Source organism: Gossypium hirsutum, chromosome A10 (assembly GCF_007990345.1).
Source record: "Gossypium hirsutum isolate 1008001.06 chromosome A10, Gossypium_hirsutum_v2.1, whole genome shotgun sequence".
Classification (NCBI taxonomy): domain Eukaryota; kingdom Viridiplantae; phylum Streptophyta; class Magnoliopsida; order Malvales; family Malvaceae; genus Gossypium; species Gossypium hirsutum.
Genome location: NC_053433.1, coordinates 13,702,388 through 13,719,813, shown reverse-complemented (window position 1 = coordinate 13,719,813; position 17,426 = coordinate 13,702,388). Strand labels below are relative to the sequence as shown.

The following is a 17,426-nucleotide window of genomic DNA, read 5'->3' as shown; positions in this document are numbered from 1 at the left end:
ATAGGGTAAATTTGGCTAACAAGAAATTAAAAAAATAAAAAAAGGTTGATAGATGGATGGACCTTGACCCGTTACTTAGAAAAGTAAGAACCAAAGGTATAATTGAAGGAATGAACGCCACACCAGGTTGGTGATAAGTTTGGGAAAATAAAGGAGAGTTCGACGCCACGAGATGAAAATCCCGATAAGTCAAATCAGTCCAAAAGTGAATAAAGAGAATTGAATTCTCACTAGAACAATGAAGTTCATAAAAATAATAAAGTATCAAAATGTGTAAACTTTACAAATGAAATTTAACAATATTTATAGCCTAAAACATGGTCAGCCGAATGGTCTTAAAACTAGCTGAATAGTCACTTAATTCAGCCTTTAAATGAGCTGAAATTTCCAGAAAATTTTAGGAAAAGTCCAAGAAACTTCTCCAGCCTTGAGAACGTCTTTGGACAGCTTCTAAGGTGTCTACATGCAGCTGGTTTCATTTAAAATAAAGGTGAGCTGATCAGCCACCTAGAAAGCCGAATGGTCACCTTGTACCCCTTATTGTATTCGGCCAAGTGAGTGACAAGTCTAGGTGCTGATTTGGTTAGCTGGACGGTCAAAAGGGGCATTTAAATAAGCTTAGAAAACTTCAATGGGCAGCAATATTTGGCTGATATCTTAGTGAAGAAGCATGACCATTGAGATGTCCAAAGCGTCACTTTAAAAGAGTGCAATTGCTGCGGCTGGAAATTAAATCTTCAAGGCAATTGCTGTGCCCAAAAAAGTCAGCTGGAAAAAAGGATGTTGATTCAGCTCCTTCCTTGGCCGATTCATGCATGTGTTTACTTGCATTAAATTCGTCCATGCTTGTTTCTCCAGCAGCTTTTAATTTCCTTTGTTGTTCACGAAAAAAAAAGAGCTTTGAAAATGCTGGACATGCAAGTGCAGCTTTAATGTGCCGTCTATGAACTTGCAAGTGCATGTTCCCTCATTAATAACGTCCAATGTACCTTGTTGATCAGTTGAATTAATCATCAATTAAATTCGGTCCAAGCCTGCACTTGGAAATCAACAAAGTCATCTCAAGCCACATTAAAATTCGGTAGCCTTAAGACAACCTTTAATTCGTCTGAATTCAATGCCATGTTCAGCTGGACAATAAAATTAAATATGTTCCAATTCAGACAATTAATTTCGGCTGCACTAAAACTAAGACAGGTTCTTGACACATTAAATTAGCAACAACCTAGGACACAAACTAAGACAAATTAAATGGCTGTACTAAAACAGATTAAAACATGTTCCAATTCAGACATATTAATTTCAGCTGGAACATATTAAAACCCAATTATTAAGCTAAACATAATTATGAGCTAAGCAAATTAACTAATTTAACTAACACATTAAAAATGTCCAGATTTTAATTTATTAAAAATAACACAACCAAATTATTGAGCTGATTTAATTTAATTTAACTAGACTCAATTAATTTATTCCAGCAACTAATAAAATGCTTAAATTAAAATAAACTAGAAAAACGAGCAAACGAGCTCATTGAACTATAATCGGGCTGAATTGAGCTTGTTGAAATTTAAGATCAGGCTTCATTTTGAACTTGGGGCCCTCGATCTTGGGCCATTCTCGATGTTGTGGAGTTGGGTCGTAACATGATGCGACCAGGTTCGCATCAGAAGATGGTTAGAATTAATTAAAAATTACGAGCTGATCATCGACTATCACCTGGGAAAGGTGAATGTGGTCACCGACGCGTTAAGCAGAAAATCTTTGTTTGTATTGAGGGCCATGAATGCTCGATTGGCGTTGTTTGACGATGGTTCGGTTTTGGCAGAGCTAAGGGTTAGGCTGACATTTCTTTAGGAAATATATGATGCTAAAACCAATGATAGTGGCCTGCAAGCCAAAAGGACTCAATGTGAGGCGGGTATCGAATCAAATTTTCAGATTGATTCAGATGGATGTTTGATGTTCAGAGACAGAGTTTGTGTACCGAGGAACAATAAAATTATTTAGAAAATTTTGCAAGAGGCACATGATAGCCGTTTGTCTATTCATCCTGGAAGTACCAAAATGTACAATGATTTGAAAAAAAATATACTGATGGAACGGCATGAAGAGAGAGATCTCCGAATTTGTATCGAAATGCCTGATATGCCAACAAGTCAAAGCTGAACATCAAGTACCTTCAGGTTTACTACAGCCTATGATGGTCCCCGAATGGAAGTGAGACAGAATTACTATGGACTTCGTGACTGGATTACCATTGACCCTGAAAAAGAAAGATGTTATATGGTTTGTGGTGGATAAGTTGACGAAGTCAGCTCATTTTATCCCAATGAGGACAGATTACTCTCTTGATAAGTTGGCTGACTTGTATATGTCTGAGATTGTGAGATTACACGAGGTACCGCTATCGATTATTTCAGACAGAGACCCGAGATTCACTTCAAGATTCTAGAAGAAGTTACAAGAAGCTTTGGGTACAAAGTTGAGCTTTAGTACAGCTTTTCACCCACAGACTGATGGTCAGTTTGAGCAGATGATTCCGATTCTTGAGGATATGTTACGATGTTGCATCCTCGAATTTCAGGGTAGTTGGGAAAAATACTTGCCATTGATAGAGTTCGCCTGCAACAATAGTTTTCAAACGAGTTTGAAGATGGCACTTTATGAGGCCTTGTATGGCAGAAAGTGCCAAACTCCATTGTATTGGACAGAACTCAAGGAGAGTCAGATTCATGGAGTTGATCTAATCAAGGAAATTAAAGAAAAGGTTAAAGTGATCGTGATTACTTAAAAACGGCATCGGATAGGCAAAAGTCATATGCTGATCTGAGAAGAAAAGAAATCAAATTTCAAGTGGGAGATAGAGTATTCTTGAAAGTATCTTCACAAAAAAAAGTATTGAGATTTGGCCAAAAAGGCAAACTGAGTCCGCGATTTATCGGACCATATGAGATCACTGAAAGAGTTGGACCATTAGCCTATCGCTTGGCATTGCCACCAGAACTAGAAAAGATTCATGATGTGTTCCATGTATCTATGTTAAGGCGATATCGATCAAACCCCTCTCATTTGATTTCACCAACATAGATAAAAATTATACTAGACATGACCTATGGTGAAGAACCGGTAAAGATTGTGGCTCGTAAAGTTAAACAGCTGAGAAATAAAAATGTGGCTTTGGTAAAAGTCTTATGGCATCGACATGGTGTGGAAGAGGCTACATGAGAGCTAGAAGGAACTATGAAAAGTCAATATTCGAACCTGTTTACTGGTAAGACTTTCGAAGACGAAAGTTCCTAAATGGGGGAGAAATGTAACATCCCGAAATAGGGCCTAGTCAGAACAGTGATTTCAGGACCACAAATCCGATGTTGAAATAATTATTTTATGATTATTATGAGGTCTAGAATATGAAAATATACATGTGTTAAAGTTTCATGAAGAAATTCTATGAGCAAGGTGTCCAATTGGAAAATAAGGACTAAATTAAATAAAGTGCAAAACTTGGATTCTAGAAGCAATTTGTATGAAATTGATTTGTATTATTAATTAGAAGTCCTTAATGAGTAATTTTCCCAATTTCTAAGTTTTCGGACAAAAATGGGCATGAATGGATAAAATTTTAAAAAAAAGGCTTAATGGCATTTCGGTCATTTGGCTAATTAATGAAATAAAATGGGAAAATAAGCCAAAAATCAGCTCATCTTCTCCACCTTGCTGCCGAAATTTGAGAGCCACCATAGTTAGGGTTTGGTCACTTTTCAAGCTCAATAGTAAGTGCTCTCTAGCCATGTTTTTAATGTTCTTCGTATTTTTGAAATCCCGGTAGCTTACTCTCTATTTTTACCCATATTTTGATTTAGGGTTCGTGTTTTCAAAGTGACCCATGTGTGACATGTTTATTCTTTGATGTTTTATAGAGGAATATGAAAGTTGGATGTGTGTTAAACATCTTTTTCTAGGTGATTTTCATGAAAAATCCCTAAAAGGACCTTTTTGCAAAAGGTATAAAATATGTGGTAGAAATGTGAAATAATGGAAAATTGTAGGCTTTCATAAGAGGGAAAAACTTTCGGCTAGGCTTGGGTAATGTAGAAAATTCATGCATTTCATTATACGAGCATAGGGACCAAATCGTAAATAATGTGAAAGGTTAGGGGCAAAACGTCATTTTGTCCGGGGTGAAATTTAGACTCGAAAAGAATAATATGAGATATTAATAATTCATTTTATTGTTATAAATCTTGAGGAACAAATTTCGGAGATCGATCGAGGAAAACGAAACGCGAAACCAAAACGAGTACTAGGTAAGTTCGAATAACTTAAAGTAAACTCATAATATGCCTATATGTATGCTATATGAATGTATGATAATTGTGTATGTAATGATGGCATGAAAATCCATGAAATATATTAATAATAATGATATGATAATAAATGTCCTGGTTGAAGTAAAAAGGGAAATTCGATAGATAAACCATGGCTTACATGACTTGAGATCCTGTATGTGCTGCAGAGAAAGGATTTAGCCCGGAATGGTAATCCGTTGATCTCAAATATAAAAAGGATCTAGCTCGGATGGATGTTTCTTGAGTGATTGAGCCTTTCGAAGAATATGTGTGCATTGCGGATTTAGCACGAACCTGTAATTCGAATAGGGTCTAAATTTAACTTGGACTGGTAATTCAGATCTGAGCTCATTGCGGGTGTTTGTCGCTACAAGGGATTTAACCTAGATTCGTAATCCCGACATCACCCTATGAGTTGATATTGCGGGGGATTTAGCCTAGACTAGTAATCCCGCCATAAGATTTGAGGTTCGCGGGAGTGCGTACTTGAGATGATCGCTCTTATGACTTGACGGTAAATGGATAATCCATCGAGATTTCTGAAAAACTCAATAGGATTAGAAGGAGATATAAAAATGAAAGTGTTGAATGATGAGCTCATCTAAGACAAATTTACATGGTGTATTGTTATAGGACTAACTTGTTGATTGAGTTCATGTGATAGGAAAACAATTTCATGCTTGTTGGTTTTATTGCCTAATATGGATGTATGCTAATTAATCGGTAAGTTCACTTTCCAGCTGTTCGGGCTTATTAAGCATGTAAATGCTTACCCTTCTATTTTCCTTATCTTACAGAGCTCGAGGACTCGTAGAGGTTGGAAGACGGTTGGGAAATCAACACACTATCATTTTGTCTAACTTTGATATATATATATTCTTATTTTGTTCAATGGCATGTATAGGGCTTTCGTTATTTTGTTATACGTTTCATTTGATTAGCCAATAGAAGGCTTATAAAAGTATACTTAATTACTTGTATATGGTCTTGGGAATTGGCTTATTTTGGTGTAGGTTACGACCTACCAAATTGTGCATGATTATGTTCCAATGTTCTTGTGATGATTAAATATGGTGTGGAAGGCACGGCCTAGCACACGGGTAGAGACACAGTCATATTTCTCAATCGTGTGGAAGGCACGGCCTAGCACACGGGCGTGTGTCTTGGCCGTGTGCCCCTAAATACATGCTGACGTCATAAACAGAATGCTCGAGTTTTTGGACACGGGCGACCACACGGGCATGTCTAGGCCATATGAAGGACACGGGCTAGGGACACGGGTATGTGTTTGGCCGTGTGAAAACCCCTATAAGTTTGAAATGAGAAATAAATTCAATAAATTCCACACGATTAAGGGACACGGGCGTGTCCCAAAGCACATGGGCGTGTGCATTACCTCCACACGGGCGTTTGAGGCTTAACCTAGAAAATTTTCTAGGAACTTTCTCAAGTTCTTGGTTTGATTTTGGACCGTTATCAATTATGTTTAGGGTATCGTAGGCCCATAATAAGGACGCTAAAATTTTGTTTGATTGGTTTTATTTTTGGAACGGAATTTTATAACCCGTATTTTTCGAAATGTTCAAGTACATGCCTGGTAATGCCTCGTACTTGGTCCTGGTTTCAAGTACGGGTAAAGGGTGTTACATGATGGCTAGCGATGGTTATGTTGGCTATTGATATATTCATATGATAGTGCTTTTCAAGGATGTGGGATTTTGCATGGCTTAAGTTGGTAAGTTTGTGTTGTCGTATGTGATGGACAATAGCATGTGAATGATGTGTGGATGCTTTGGTTTTGGCTAATTTGGTTGAATGTTTATGCTTGGAATGGTGCTATATTTTGTTGTGTAGGTTTTTGCATGGAAGGGTGGCAATGTGGCTTGGAAAATAGCCTTATTCTTGTCCACACGGGTAGACACACGGGCGTGTGATCCAGCTATTGTCCCCTGCACCTTAATTGTTGCAAAACAGAATTCTCAATATTGAGCACACGGGCAGAGACACAGACGTGTGTCTCAGCTATGTGGATGGCACGGCTTCGGTCACGGGCATGTGCCCTGGGCGTGTGAAGTCAACACCTATTTTATGAAAAAATATTAAAAGTTAAATTGCCCACATGGCCTAAGCACACAGGCGTGTGTCTTGGCTGTGTGACTTCCATTTGTTCATGGGTGACAAACAGAGAGTTACATGGGTTAGGGACACGGGCATGACCCAAGCCACACAAGTATGTGGCTCTTAAACCATGAAAAATTTTCTAAGCGATGTGAAATGTAACATCCCACACACATGCCCTATGCCGGAACAGAATACGAGGCGTTACTAAACTTAAACACATGCATTCAAACATTTACGAGTCACCAAGACTTGATTAAATTCAAAACTTTTTCAAACTGTTCCAAAACTTTTTATCAGGGGCCTATAAGGCCCAAAGCATCTCTTGAAAATCACTCGGGACCAATTCAAGTCCTTTAATCAACACTAGGAAAATGACCTTTGAAACAGGGCACACGCCCGTGTGGATGGGAAACACGCTCGTGCGAAACTTGAATATGGTCGTGCTATGGCCCGTGTGGCACACACAGCCTAAACACCTAGGGACACACCCGTGCCCCATGCCCGTGTGAATTGAATTCTAAATTCGAACCTACAAGGGTTTTCACATGACCTAGCACACGCTCGTGTCTATGGCCCGTGTCCCTTACACGACCATGACACACCCGTGTCCTAGCCTGTATCTAAAAACTTTGACATTCTATTTCTGACGTCAGCATCCAATTTGGGGTACACGGCCTAGGTACACACCCGTGTGCTAGACCGTGCCCTTCACACGGCTGAGACACACGGTCGTGTCTCTACCCGTGTGTTTACTACCATGCATACTGACTTGTAAAATTTACGTGCAGGGGACACATGGCCGGACAGCAAGCCTATGAGGCTAGCCGTGTGGACAATATAAGGCTATTTACCAAGCCTTATGCCACCCTGAAACAAAATTTAATACTAATCAACATATCAAGGTCTAATTTAATATGAGTTCTCAACCAACAACCATAGCTAAAGCTTATATACAATTCACAAATTTACCATGTCAACAATTTCACATTCGCAAAACACTATCTTGGATTCATATAATGACTTACAATATTAGCCATGTTCATGGCCTTATACAAAATGAGTCAGATGCTAAAACAACCAACACCATTGGCCCCAAAATAATGTGACACAAAAATAAAATCAAAGATTCCTATACATGCCATAATCAAAATGATAAAACTAGTTATACTAAGAGCTTCAAGGATAGTGTGACTGGGTTCTCCGACGTAGGCAACAATCCTCGAACTACTTTGGTGGAACTAAAAGGAAATGGAAAGGAAAAAGGGTAAGCATGGGAGCTTAGTAAGTACATATATGCAAATAAGTGTAATTAGAAACACATTCGTCAAACAATGGCTTATCATACTTAAATGATATATCATTTTAGTCTCACTATCTTGCTTTTCCTTCTTTTACGCATACTTACTACATCTCATCACATACTAAGGTCTTCATTCGAGAGTTTAGTATACATACCTGTAGTTACCCATAAAATAACTCGAGTTCATTCTCTCTATTGACATACCTCATTGGAAGTATAACCAATCCATTCATCGAGTTACCCCTTTGAACACTCTGAAATACCAATGAATACACGGATAATTTACTCCTAAGTACTATACAAGTAGCCAAAGATACCTCGTACTTTGTAATACTTGCATATTTGAGCTACTCACGGGCCTTTTCACCAAGTTAGTACCCAGACCCCATAGCTCTATCATGTAATGCTCGCTCATTGAGCTACTCACGGGTCTGCACACAAAGTCAGTATCCGAACCCACATTACATATTTCACTTGTCTCATGAACTCAAACTCAACTCATAAGTTCAGACCACTCAATTTCTCATGACTTACCTTTTGTATTCTATACTATTTCCAAGGTTCGACGGGATCTCGTATCTAACCTGATGCTGTCGCACTTGTTCATAATGTAGGTTACTCTTATATCGCATTATTTATACTTTCATGGTATCGAGTAGATTATGATACATGGTAAAAATAAACATTTAAAAGTAAGCTACAATGACATATTGTTTACATATGTACTTACCTCGACACAAAATGATGGGAACGAGCCTAATCCTCGTAAATTTTGTTCTTCCCTCGATCTAGACTTGAATCACGTTTCTCTTGATCTAAAATGTCAAAAATTAGCTTATTTAATACACAATTCATTCAATTCAACTTAAGACTCATACTTTGGTAAAATGACCGTTTTGCCCTTAAACTTCACAAAATTATGATTTTACCCTTAGGCCTGAAAATCAATTTTTTTTATCGGATTTCCTTATTAGCCAAGCCTAAATGACCATTTATTTCTCTAATGACCACCCCAAATTCTCAATATTTCACAACATTACTATCTATTTTACAAACTTTACAAAATGGTCTTATTATGGTTTTCATGAGAAGTCATTTCACAAAAGTTGTTCACTCAACAACCAAGACTCATTTTCCTCCGTAAAAACTCAACAATCATACAAATACTTTCATGGTAAGTCCTTATACTATCAATCATTTCACAAAATAGTCCCCTCAATAGCTAAATTAAGCTTTAGGGGTCCTAAAAGTACAAAAATTATCAAGAATAACCCTCAAATTGACTTACTTGAAAGAGGCTAGCTTGCCTGAAATTTCAAGGCTTCAAAACCCTTATTTTTGCTGAGAATTTAGGTAAAGAAGAAGAGATGAAATGGGTGATATCATCTTATTTTATTTCTTTTTAGTCAAATAAGTCACCAAAATTTACCTAACATTGACTAGCCTAATTCTTTGTTTCTATGGCTGGCCATGCTGCATTTTAAGGGTCTATTTTCCCTTTAAAGACCTTAAATTTTGGCTCTCAAGCTATTTGGTATGTCTATCAAGTGAAATTGAACTTTTACCCTTTATGCGATTTAGTCTTTTTTCGTAATTAAGCTCTCAAACGCTAAAATTTATTCATCAAATTTTTCATGAACCTTTATAATCATGCCGTAATACATAAAATAATATTAAAATAATTTCTCTAGCTTTGAAATAGTGGTTCTGAAACTACTATTCTGACTAGGCCTAAAATTGGGCTGTTACATAAAATTTTCCAAAGCTCTCAGTTTAATCCCGAACCACTTTTAATGCATGTTTTGGGCCCTGTAGACTTGTTATAGGGAAAATTTGAATGTATGTGAAAATTTTTAAATTTGAATGGAAATTTATGTCTCAGTTTTGTATGTTTGCTAACATTTAAGTCCGGTAATGCCTTGTATCATGTTCCGGTGTCGAATACTGGTAAGGGGTGTTACACTCTGGCTAATTGTTTAGTGCTGAAACAACTTCTATTTATGTTTTGCATGAATGAATGTGAGTTTGTTAAAGATCACATCAATCAATTCATTACTCTTTTAAATGATTTAAAGAACGTTGAGGTTCATATTAATGATGAAGATCAGACTTATTGTGCTCTTTACCCCATTCGTACAAGTCTTTCAAATAGACCCTGATTTATGGCAGAGACAAACTCTTGTTTGAACATGTGTAGGGTCATTTGTTGAATAAAGACAAACTTGACAATTAGTTTGGTTCGAATAGCAAGATAGATAAGCAAGCTTCCATTTTGGTAGCACCAAAGAAATGAGACAAAATGTGTCACTATTGTAAAAAGTTTGGTCATGTCAAAGCAGATTGTTATAAACTGTGAAATAAAAGAGTTGCTGAGAGTAACGAGGAAGATGTAGTTGGTGCTAATTTGGCTGATGAAAGCAGTGATGATTTCTTGTTAGTGTCAATGAGCGATAACTCCAAGCTTACATCTAAGTGGATCCTAGATTCAGGATGTTCTTTCCACATGTGTTCCAATAGAGAATGGTTCTCCACATACAGTTTGGTTGAAGGTGGAGTTGTGCGAATGGGAAACAATTCATGCAGTAAGGTAATTGATATTGGTACTGTTAAAATTAGGATCCCTGATGGGGCGATTAGGACACACTCAGATGTTAGGTATGTACTTAATTTACGAAAGAATCTCATCTCCTTGAGTATTTTAGACTTGAAATGATACAGAATCAATATCGAGTTAAGCGGCATTAAAGTATCTTGTGGAGCTCTCGTTTTATTAAAAGGTAAAAGAACTGGTAGTCTTTATATTCTGAAAGGTTCTACAATAACCGGTGAAATCGAATGTCCCTCGTCCATTAAGGAGTCGAAGTCAACTCATTTGGAGCGGAAGTAACTTGGTCATAGGAGGGAAAAATGTATGACTGTTTTGTTAAAGAGAAGTTCTCTTTTGGATGCAGGTCTTAAAAAGTTAGGGCACTTTGTTCGTGAAAATCAGACCCAGGTTAGCTTTGATTTGGCAATGTACAAGTTGAAGGCTAGAAGTCTTCCAATTTCTAAGTACAAATTTGACTCAGTTAATTCCCTACATAGTTCAAAATAGGCCCGTGGCGGGCTTTGGCAAAGATGGCGTTATGGAAATATGAGTCAAGGTGGAAATTTGTTAAGTATGACTCTTATTTCAGTCAAATTTGAGAAATAATCTTCCAGTTGAACTCTGTTTATTTGTTTCAATCAAACTCTGATTAATCTAGATTATTTTATTATTATTTGACCTATGAATTTAGCCTAAAATAGGCTCTTTTACGACCTTAAAAAATACCCATTAGATATTAAAACTCATAAAACATTTAGAGAATTTTTTGTTACGTTTTGAGGGTTCTTTATTTTCAGGGTTTAGTTTTTATCTCCATCTTTTGTACTCTTCGTTCTTTTGTCATTATAGTAAAATTATCTTTGCTCGTGGTTTTTTATCCTCTTTGGAGGGGTTTTTCACGTTAAATTTGTGTGTCCAATTTCTCAATTTATTCCCCCTTTTTTTTTTACTTATTGCTTAATCAGGTCAATCCCAACAATAAGCATGAAGGGAAGACAGGAGATGAGAGGTCAATCTTTTATGAAGTCATATATGATATTCTTATTGCTCAACGGACTAAGAGTGGTACACCACTTCATTGTATGGCTCATTCTTTAAATCCAAGGTAAACTTAGATAACATATATTTCATTTATGTTTGTTTTTATTCTTTTATACTTGTTTTATTTATTATCAAGTAAAAATTTTAAATTTATTTGTTTACATAGGTATTATTGTAGTGATTGGCTTAATGAGGTTCCAAGTCGCCTTCCTCCACATAAAGATGTAGAAATCTCAGAGGAAAGGAACAAATGCTTAAGAAGATATTTTCCTTCTACCGAAGAAAGGAATATGGTTTTCCAAGAGTTTGCGAGATTTTTGGGAGCACTAGATATTTTTGATTCATTTGATTCACTACAAGATAGATAGCTTTTGGATTCCAAGTCTTAGTGGTTAGTTCATGGGGCTTCAATACCTTTGCTCCAAAACTTAGCTTTGAAACTTCTTGGACAACCTTTTTCATCATCTTGTTGTGAGAGGAATTAGAGTACATATTCGTTTATCCATTCCATGAGGAGAAATAAGATTAATCCTCAATGTACCGAAGATTTAGTATTTGTGCATACTAATCTTTGATTACTTTCAAGAAAAACTCTTCATTATAAATGAGAGAACAAGATGTGGGATATTGGAGGTGATGTATTTGACTCATTTGAAGGAGTTGGAATTCTTGGAGTTGCTAGCTTATCTCTTGATGAACCGGATATGGAGATGGTAATTTTTGCCAATGAAGAAGAAGATATGGAAAATGCTAATGCTATGAATTGAACTAGAAAATTGCTCTCTTTTTACTTCTTTTTGTACAAGCCTTCTTTAGGATATAGGTTGAACTTCAAATTTAGATTTAATATGACATGTTTTGTGTAATAAACTTGAAAATTGTATTACTATATTTTGTCATATTTTATGTAATGGAAAAGAATTGATTATATATTAATGAAAAATATCAATATTTTCATTTACATTGAGTATTTTAACATAAAATATATATAAAAATATTTTCGTCTCCTCATTTTTTAAAAGTTACCGTAACGCAGTGTCTGTATCGTGTCGTACCTGTATTGCGTGTCCATGTCCGTGTCCATGCCCATGTAGAAGATAACTGATTGGATTAGTGTTTTGTCCTGACGAGAAGTGGGACGATTTGCTCGATTGTTGGACACCAATTTTTCTTGCCTATGGTGTTTCTCTTAGACATTAGTTTTATTCTAACGAAGACCTTAAGCTACAACTGCATAAAATTAAAGTACTCGTTATCAAGAAAATGCAAAAAAAAAGGAGAACACATTTATCGTCCAGGTGTATCTGGATATATATATATATAGCCATATTTGGATTGTGTTTAATAATACTACTAAGCCCAAAAATACAGTCCATCTAAACAACTTTGGAAAACAAACGAAATTACTAGTGTGAACCCCGTTTTAAAACAGTGTCATTTACATAAAAATGATGGCCAAAAAAAGAACACCATGCTCATAAAACAAACTCATAAGCCCGAGAGTGAAGCAGTGTTGATTGCTGGCGGTGTTGGAACATAGAATTCATCATCAGTCCAGTTACTTTCACCCCAGTGTTTTAACATACTTCTCCATGAGCATATATTGTCTATACATTTCTTCCTTCGCCTGTCCTTAACTTTGATTCTCCAATGGCCGTCACTGAAATTCGCCTTCTCAGCCTCCCTTCTATCAACCTCTAACTGTGCCTTTTGCTTCGATCTCAACATGCAGAATTGGTGTAATTTCTCTGGCATTGCATCATGGACTTTCCACCACCTTTCATGTGCCACATCGCTAGCGAACTCTAGCATTATATCCACATTCCAGTTGCAATCATAGTCCTTGTAGCACAGCCATGGTTTTATACCTAGGTAGTGAAGTACGTAAAGGATCGGGGGTTCCGCCCCAAAAAGGCGAGTTTTTTTCTGCTTAACTTCTTCTTCGTCTCCGATCCAGAAATGTTTTAGGAAGTTCATGTACCTAGGAATCCGGTGCCACCATGTGAAGACCTCGTTTAGGTACCCTTGATCCCCACCATTGTATGACTCAAACACATCAATGTGATCCATCAAGAGCTGGAAGGTGCAATTTGAAGGCTCAATGACCATAACACCTGAGTTAAAAAGTGTGGCATTGTTTCCTGTTGCTGATATTTCAGGCATCCCGAATAAGAAATCAATGTTTCGAAGAATTAAGAGATCGGCATCGATGAATATGATTTTGTCATAATCCGTGAGCTGCCATAACCGGAACTTGCTGTAGTTCCATTCGTTGTAAGCATCTTTTTCGGCTTTTGGATTCCTGATCCTCTGAATCGTCCTCACTTTCCATCCCGCTGCCTCAAGTCCACTCCTATGATAAACACTGATAGTCTCGTCAACGAGTATCACAAGGTCTCGAGTCGAACCAGACATACGGATGCTTTGAGCCGCAGCTATAGCCCCACATACATATACGTGAGCTGAATGCAGAATCGTTGCATATGCTTCACGAGCTGCATTCCCTGAATATGTTGGCTCTGCATTTATTTTATTGTGTTACTTTTCTCATTAAAATTAAGAAAATATGTAGTTTGAGGGCATTCATTAATTGGAAAGGAACTTACCTTTGATCCCAATTGGAAGTGCAAGTTCACAAGAACCAGTTGGAAGCTGAAGCTTTTCTCTCAACACATTCAAGTCTGGTTTGTATAACCAGACATTATTTTTTCGTAAGACAAGTTCTTTACAAGGGAACATATTCGGTATCGGGAAGCATTTCGAAACAAAAAGAACATGCACGGGATAAAACCCCTTGGCCGAGGTTGCAAGATTAGCAGCTGCAAGCTGCAAATGCAAGCGAGCAACATCCCTAGACCAATTCCCTTCATTCCTACAAGGAAGCTTGATAGCAATCAGATCGAGACGTTTTCCAGGGACTTCGATCTTCGGTAGAGTGGGGCAAACCGGGACATCTTCTTCTTGCTCCTCATCGATCCATTCAGGATACAAAGACTCCCAAGTTATATTCATGTCAGCATTGGGCAGTTGAAGAACAATGTGGTTGGCATCAGGGATTAAGTGCTTCCAATTAGAGATCTCAGTAGTGTTGAAGTTCAAAAGTCCAATTCCCTGGTAATCATTCTTTTTATCTAGTTTCTCAATAACTTTCATTACATCATCCCAGTTGGTATCCACATCTGATATGTATCGAGAATCTGCTTCTCCCCATATCCACCTGTTCATGAAATGGTTCCTGCATGCATGCATGGATGAAGCATTCATTTCATTATATACATTCTTATAAGTATGTATGTATATGTAAGAGAGATCAACATATATACCGAGAAGTTGTGGCAGATAAATGGTCAGTGGAAGAGAGGTGAGAAGAGTAGAAAAGCTTTAAAAAAGAGGCAGAAACAATTAGAAGCAACGCAAGTTTGAGGAGAGGAGATTTGCAGCATGTGTTGCGGTCTTGGAGTGGGACATGGAATGGCTTCTCAACATCCTTCACTTTATTTTTGTTGATCTTTCTTTTGTATATTGCCTCACTGCAATATTGATAAAGAAATGCAAAATAAAAATAAAAAATAAAGCCAAAAAAAACTAAGATCACATCATATTATTTTTGTAATTAATTGGAGAAAATGAACAAAAATAAAGGAAGCGTCATGTCAATAATGTAGGGTAAATTGAAATTTCTTTTGGTGGGTTTTTGTTTTCAATCTTCATGATTTGACCTATGGAATTTCTTTTTTAATTTTATCTTTCTAGAGTTTTAAACAATGTTTACTGTTTATCACCCGAATTACTATTTAAAAATTATACTTAATATATATATATTATAGTTAAATTTAAATATTTTTTCATTATTATATATGAATTTATATCAAATCAATTCAATTTTATAATTTTTTAAGGTTAAAATAAGTTATCTGTTTTTGTATTTTTCTCAAATTTGGAATTCTATCCCCTTTATTTTTTAGATTTTAAAATTTTAGTCAATTATTAACATGATTAATTCTTTTTCGTTAATCTTGTTGGTGTGACATTTTAAAATTTAAAAAAAAAAATAAAAAGTACTCACTTAGTAGCCATACAACTAAAAAAAAAACTAACATTATAATGAACAAGTTAACAAAATAATTTTAATGCTATTAATAATTAAATATGAATTTTAAAATTTAAAAAGCCTAAAAATAAAAATACAAAAATTACTACAGATTTTAACCATTTTTCATGGATACCATTACCTACGAGTTGGAAAAACTCAAGGGATGCAATAGTGGCTTAGAAGGAAAGAGCAATTAGTTAAAAGGCAATGAAAGTGTTAGGTTGCAAGTTGTTCCCTTAATTTCCACTTTTAATGCAATGGGAAGCATTGTAGAGTTTGATCAAAATGAATTACTTCTCTGACAACAAAAATTGTAATTAAAATCAATTAATAATTTTAAAATAGGAGATAATTAAAGTGAAAGATTTATATATAATCACTACACTTGCTGGTAAAGCAAACATCCAACTTCACGTATCATTATCTTGTAGAAGCTGAAGCAAACTCTCCCACACCTCTACTACCACTCGCATTGCTAATAAAAATTATGTTATTATATTAGATTTTTATAGAAAAATAATTTTAGAATGGTTGACCAAAGATTTTGGTTTTCTTTATTTTGAGTTCTTGAAAATATGCATAACCATATAGGAATTAATGGTAGGAATGGATGATGGTCACATGTAGAAGAAGAGGAAGTAAGCCCCACTGCGGTTGGTGTGAATCATTAGATTCAGAAGTGGAGGGTTTTAGACCAATAAGATGCTGGTCTCAAGATAAGAATAATTGATATTTTATGAATTTTAACCTTTTTTACATATTGATGGTATATTTTAGTTTATGAGCAGCAGTAAAGATGATTGTATTTTTTGTTATCCCTGGCTGGATTTTACTGATTATATCAATAATAAAACAAATAGTAATTCCAAAAAAGCTGAGAATAGCAATTGACAAGTATGGATATTTAGAAAGAAATATTCAAATAAAAAATCCACCGTATTGCTGATCAGTCCAGTATAAGCTAAGAAAAAAGTGTTTTGGTAATGATGTAAAAGCTAAACAAGATCAATACTGAAACTGGGAATTGCAAGCAGAGAGTAAGAAAGAAGGGAACTCACATTGAGGCAGATAATCGATGTCGGGTCTCAAGCGAACCAGGTAAATTTGCCATGATTTCTCTCATCTTCTAACTAATCTAGGGCATGCATGCAATTGTATTGCACAAAAACGATGGCAGTCAGCACAGCACCTACTATATGCTTCTGATGAAACAAGAAATGAAATTGCAGAAAACAAATGACTAACACAATCAAGTTCTTTTATTTTGTTTCAATAAATGCAAGAAGACAGAGTGTGTGTGTGTGTGTGTGTGTGAGAGAGAGAGAGAGAGAGAGAGAACCTAGGATGTGGGGGAATGGAGGAAAAAGCAGGCCCTGAAACCCAAACAAACAAGGCAATGGAGGCAATATAGGCGAAGGGTAACGTCTTTCTCAATTTTTCTATTATTACTTCATCCTCCGTAACTCTTTTTAATTTCAACTTTTTACCAGTTCCTTTTATAATGTTTGTAAATCATATATTATTTACCCAATTGGTGGCGGGGCTCCACCTTAACTACTTATTACACCAATCCTCAGCTTCTTTACCATATGACTCCTATTTCCTCTACAAATGATTCTCCATTGCTTTCCCTTTTTCTTTTCTTAGTTTGTCTTTTTTCTTCTTATTATTATGCAAACAATCATAAATTCAATCATAAATTCTAAACATAAATAATAGATCAAATACGAAAAATATCAAAATACATATGATTTCTCTTTCAACATTAATTATAATGATTTTCTTTATTAATTTAAACATAATCTTTTTTTTTTCTAGTAAACAAATTAAAAAGTAGATTATTTTATAAAATGTAAGTACGTACCATAGATTGTTTTCAATCAGAATTTATATAAGAGCTTAATATGAATTATGTCTATTATTTTAGAAAAT

General features: G+C 35.8%; 1 protein-coding gene across 2 annotated transcripts; it reads right to left on the bottom strand.

Moving 5' to 3' along the window:
• Nucleotides 1-12,687: 12,687 nt before the first annotated feature.
• Nucleotides 12,688-16,943, bottom strand: LOC107897172 (UDP-glucuronate:xylan alpha-glucuronosyltransferase 1). Of its 2 annotated transcripts, none has more exons than XM_016822529.2 (5): nt 16,834-16,943; nt 16,553-16,696; nt 14,725-14,931; nt 14,008-14,636; nt 12,688-13,920 (listed from the first exon to the last, which is right to left on the bottom strand). In XM_016822529.2, exons 2-5 carry the CDS (start codon nt 16,615-16,617, stop codon nt 12,890-12,892), a joined length of 1,932 nt encoding a protein of 643 aa, XP_016678018.1. In that variant the 5' UTR covers nt 16,618-16,696; nt 16,834-16,943; the 3' UTR covers nt 12,688-12,889. The 2 variants fall into 2 exon arrangements, with proteins under 2 accessions (XP_016678018.1, XP_016678019.1); XM_016822530.2 differs by having other exon boundaries at nt 16,553-16,629; nt 16,834-16,875.
• Nucleotides 16,944-17,426: the final 483 nt, after the last annotated feature.

Coding starts and splice junctions, on each gene's coding strand:
- LOC107897172 (XM_016822529.2), bottom strand. CDS start 16,617: ATGAGAGAAATCATGGCAAATTTACCTGGTTCGCTTGAGACCCGACAT. Junction 14,637..14,724: donor TTATCTGCCACAACTTCTCG/GTATATATGTTG, acceptor GCATGCATGCAG/GAACCATTTCATGAACAGGT. Junction 13,921..14,007: donor ACTTCCAATTGGGATCAAAG/GTAAGTTCCTTT, acceptor AAATAAATGCAG/AGCCAACATATTCAGGGAAT.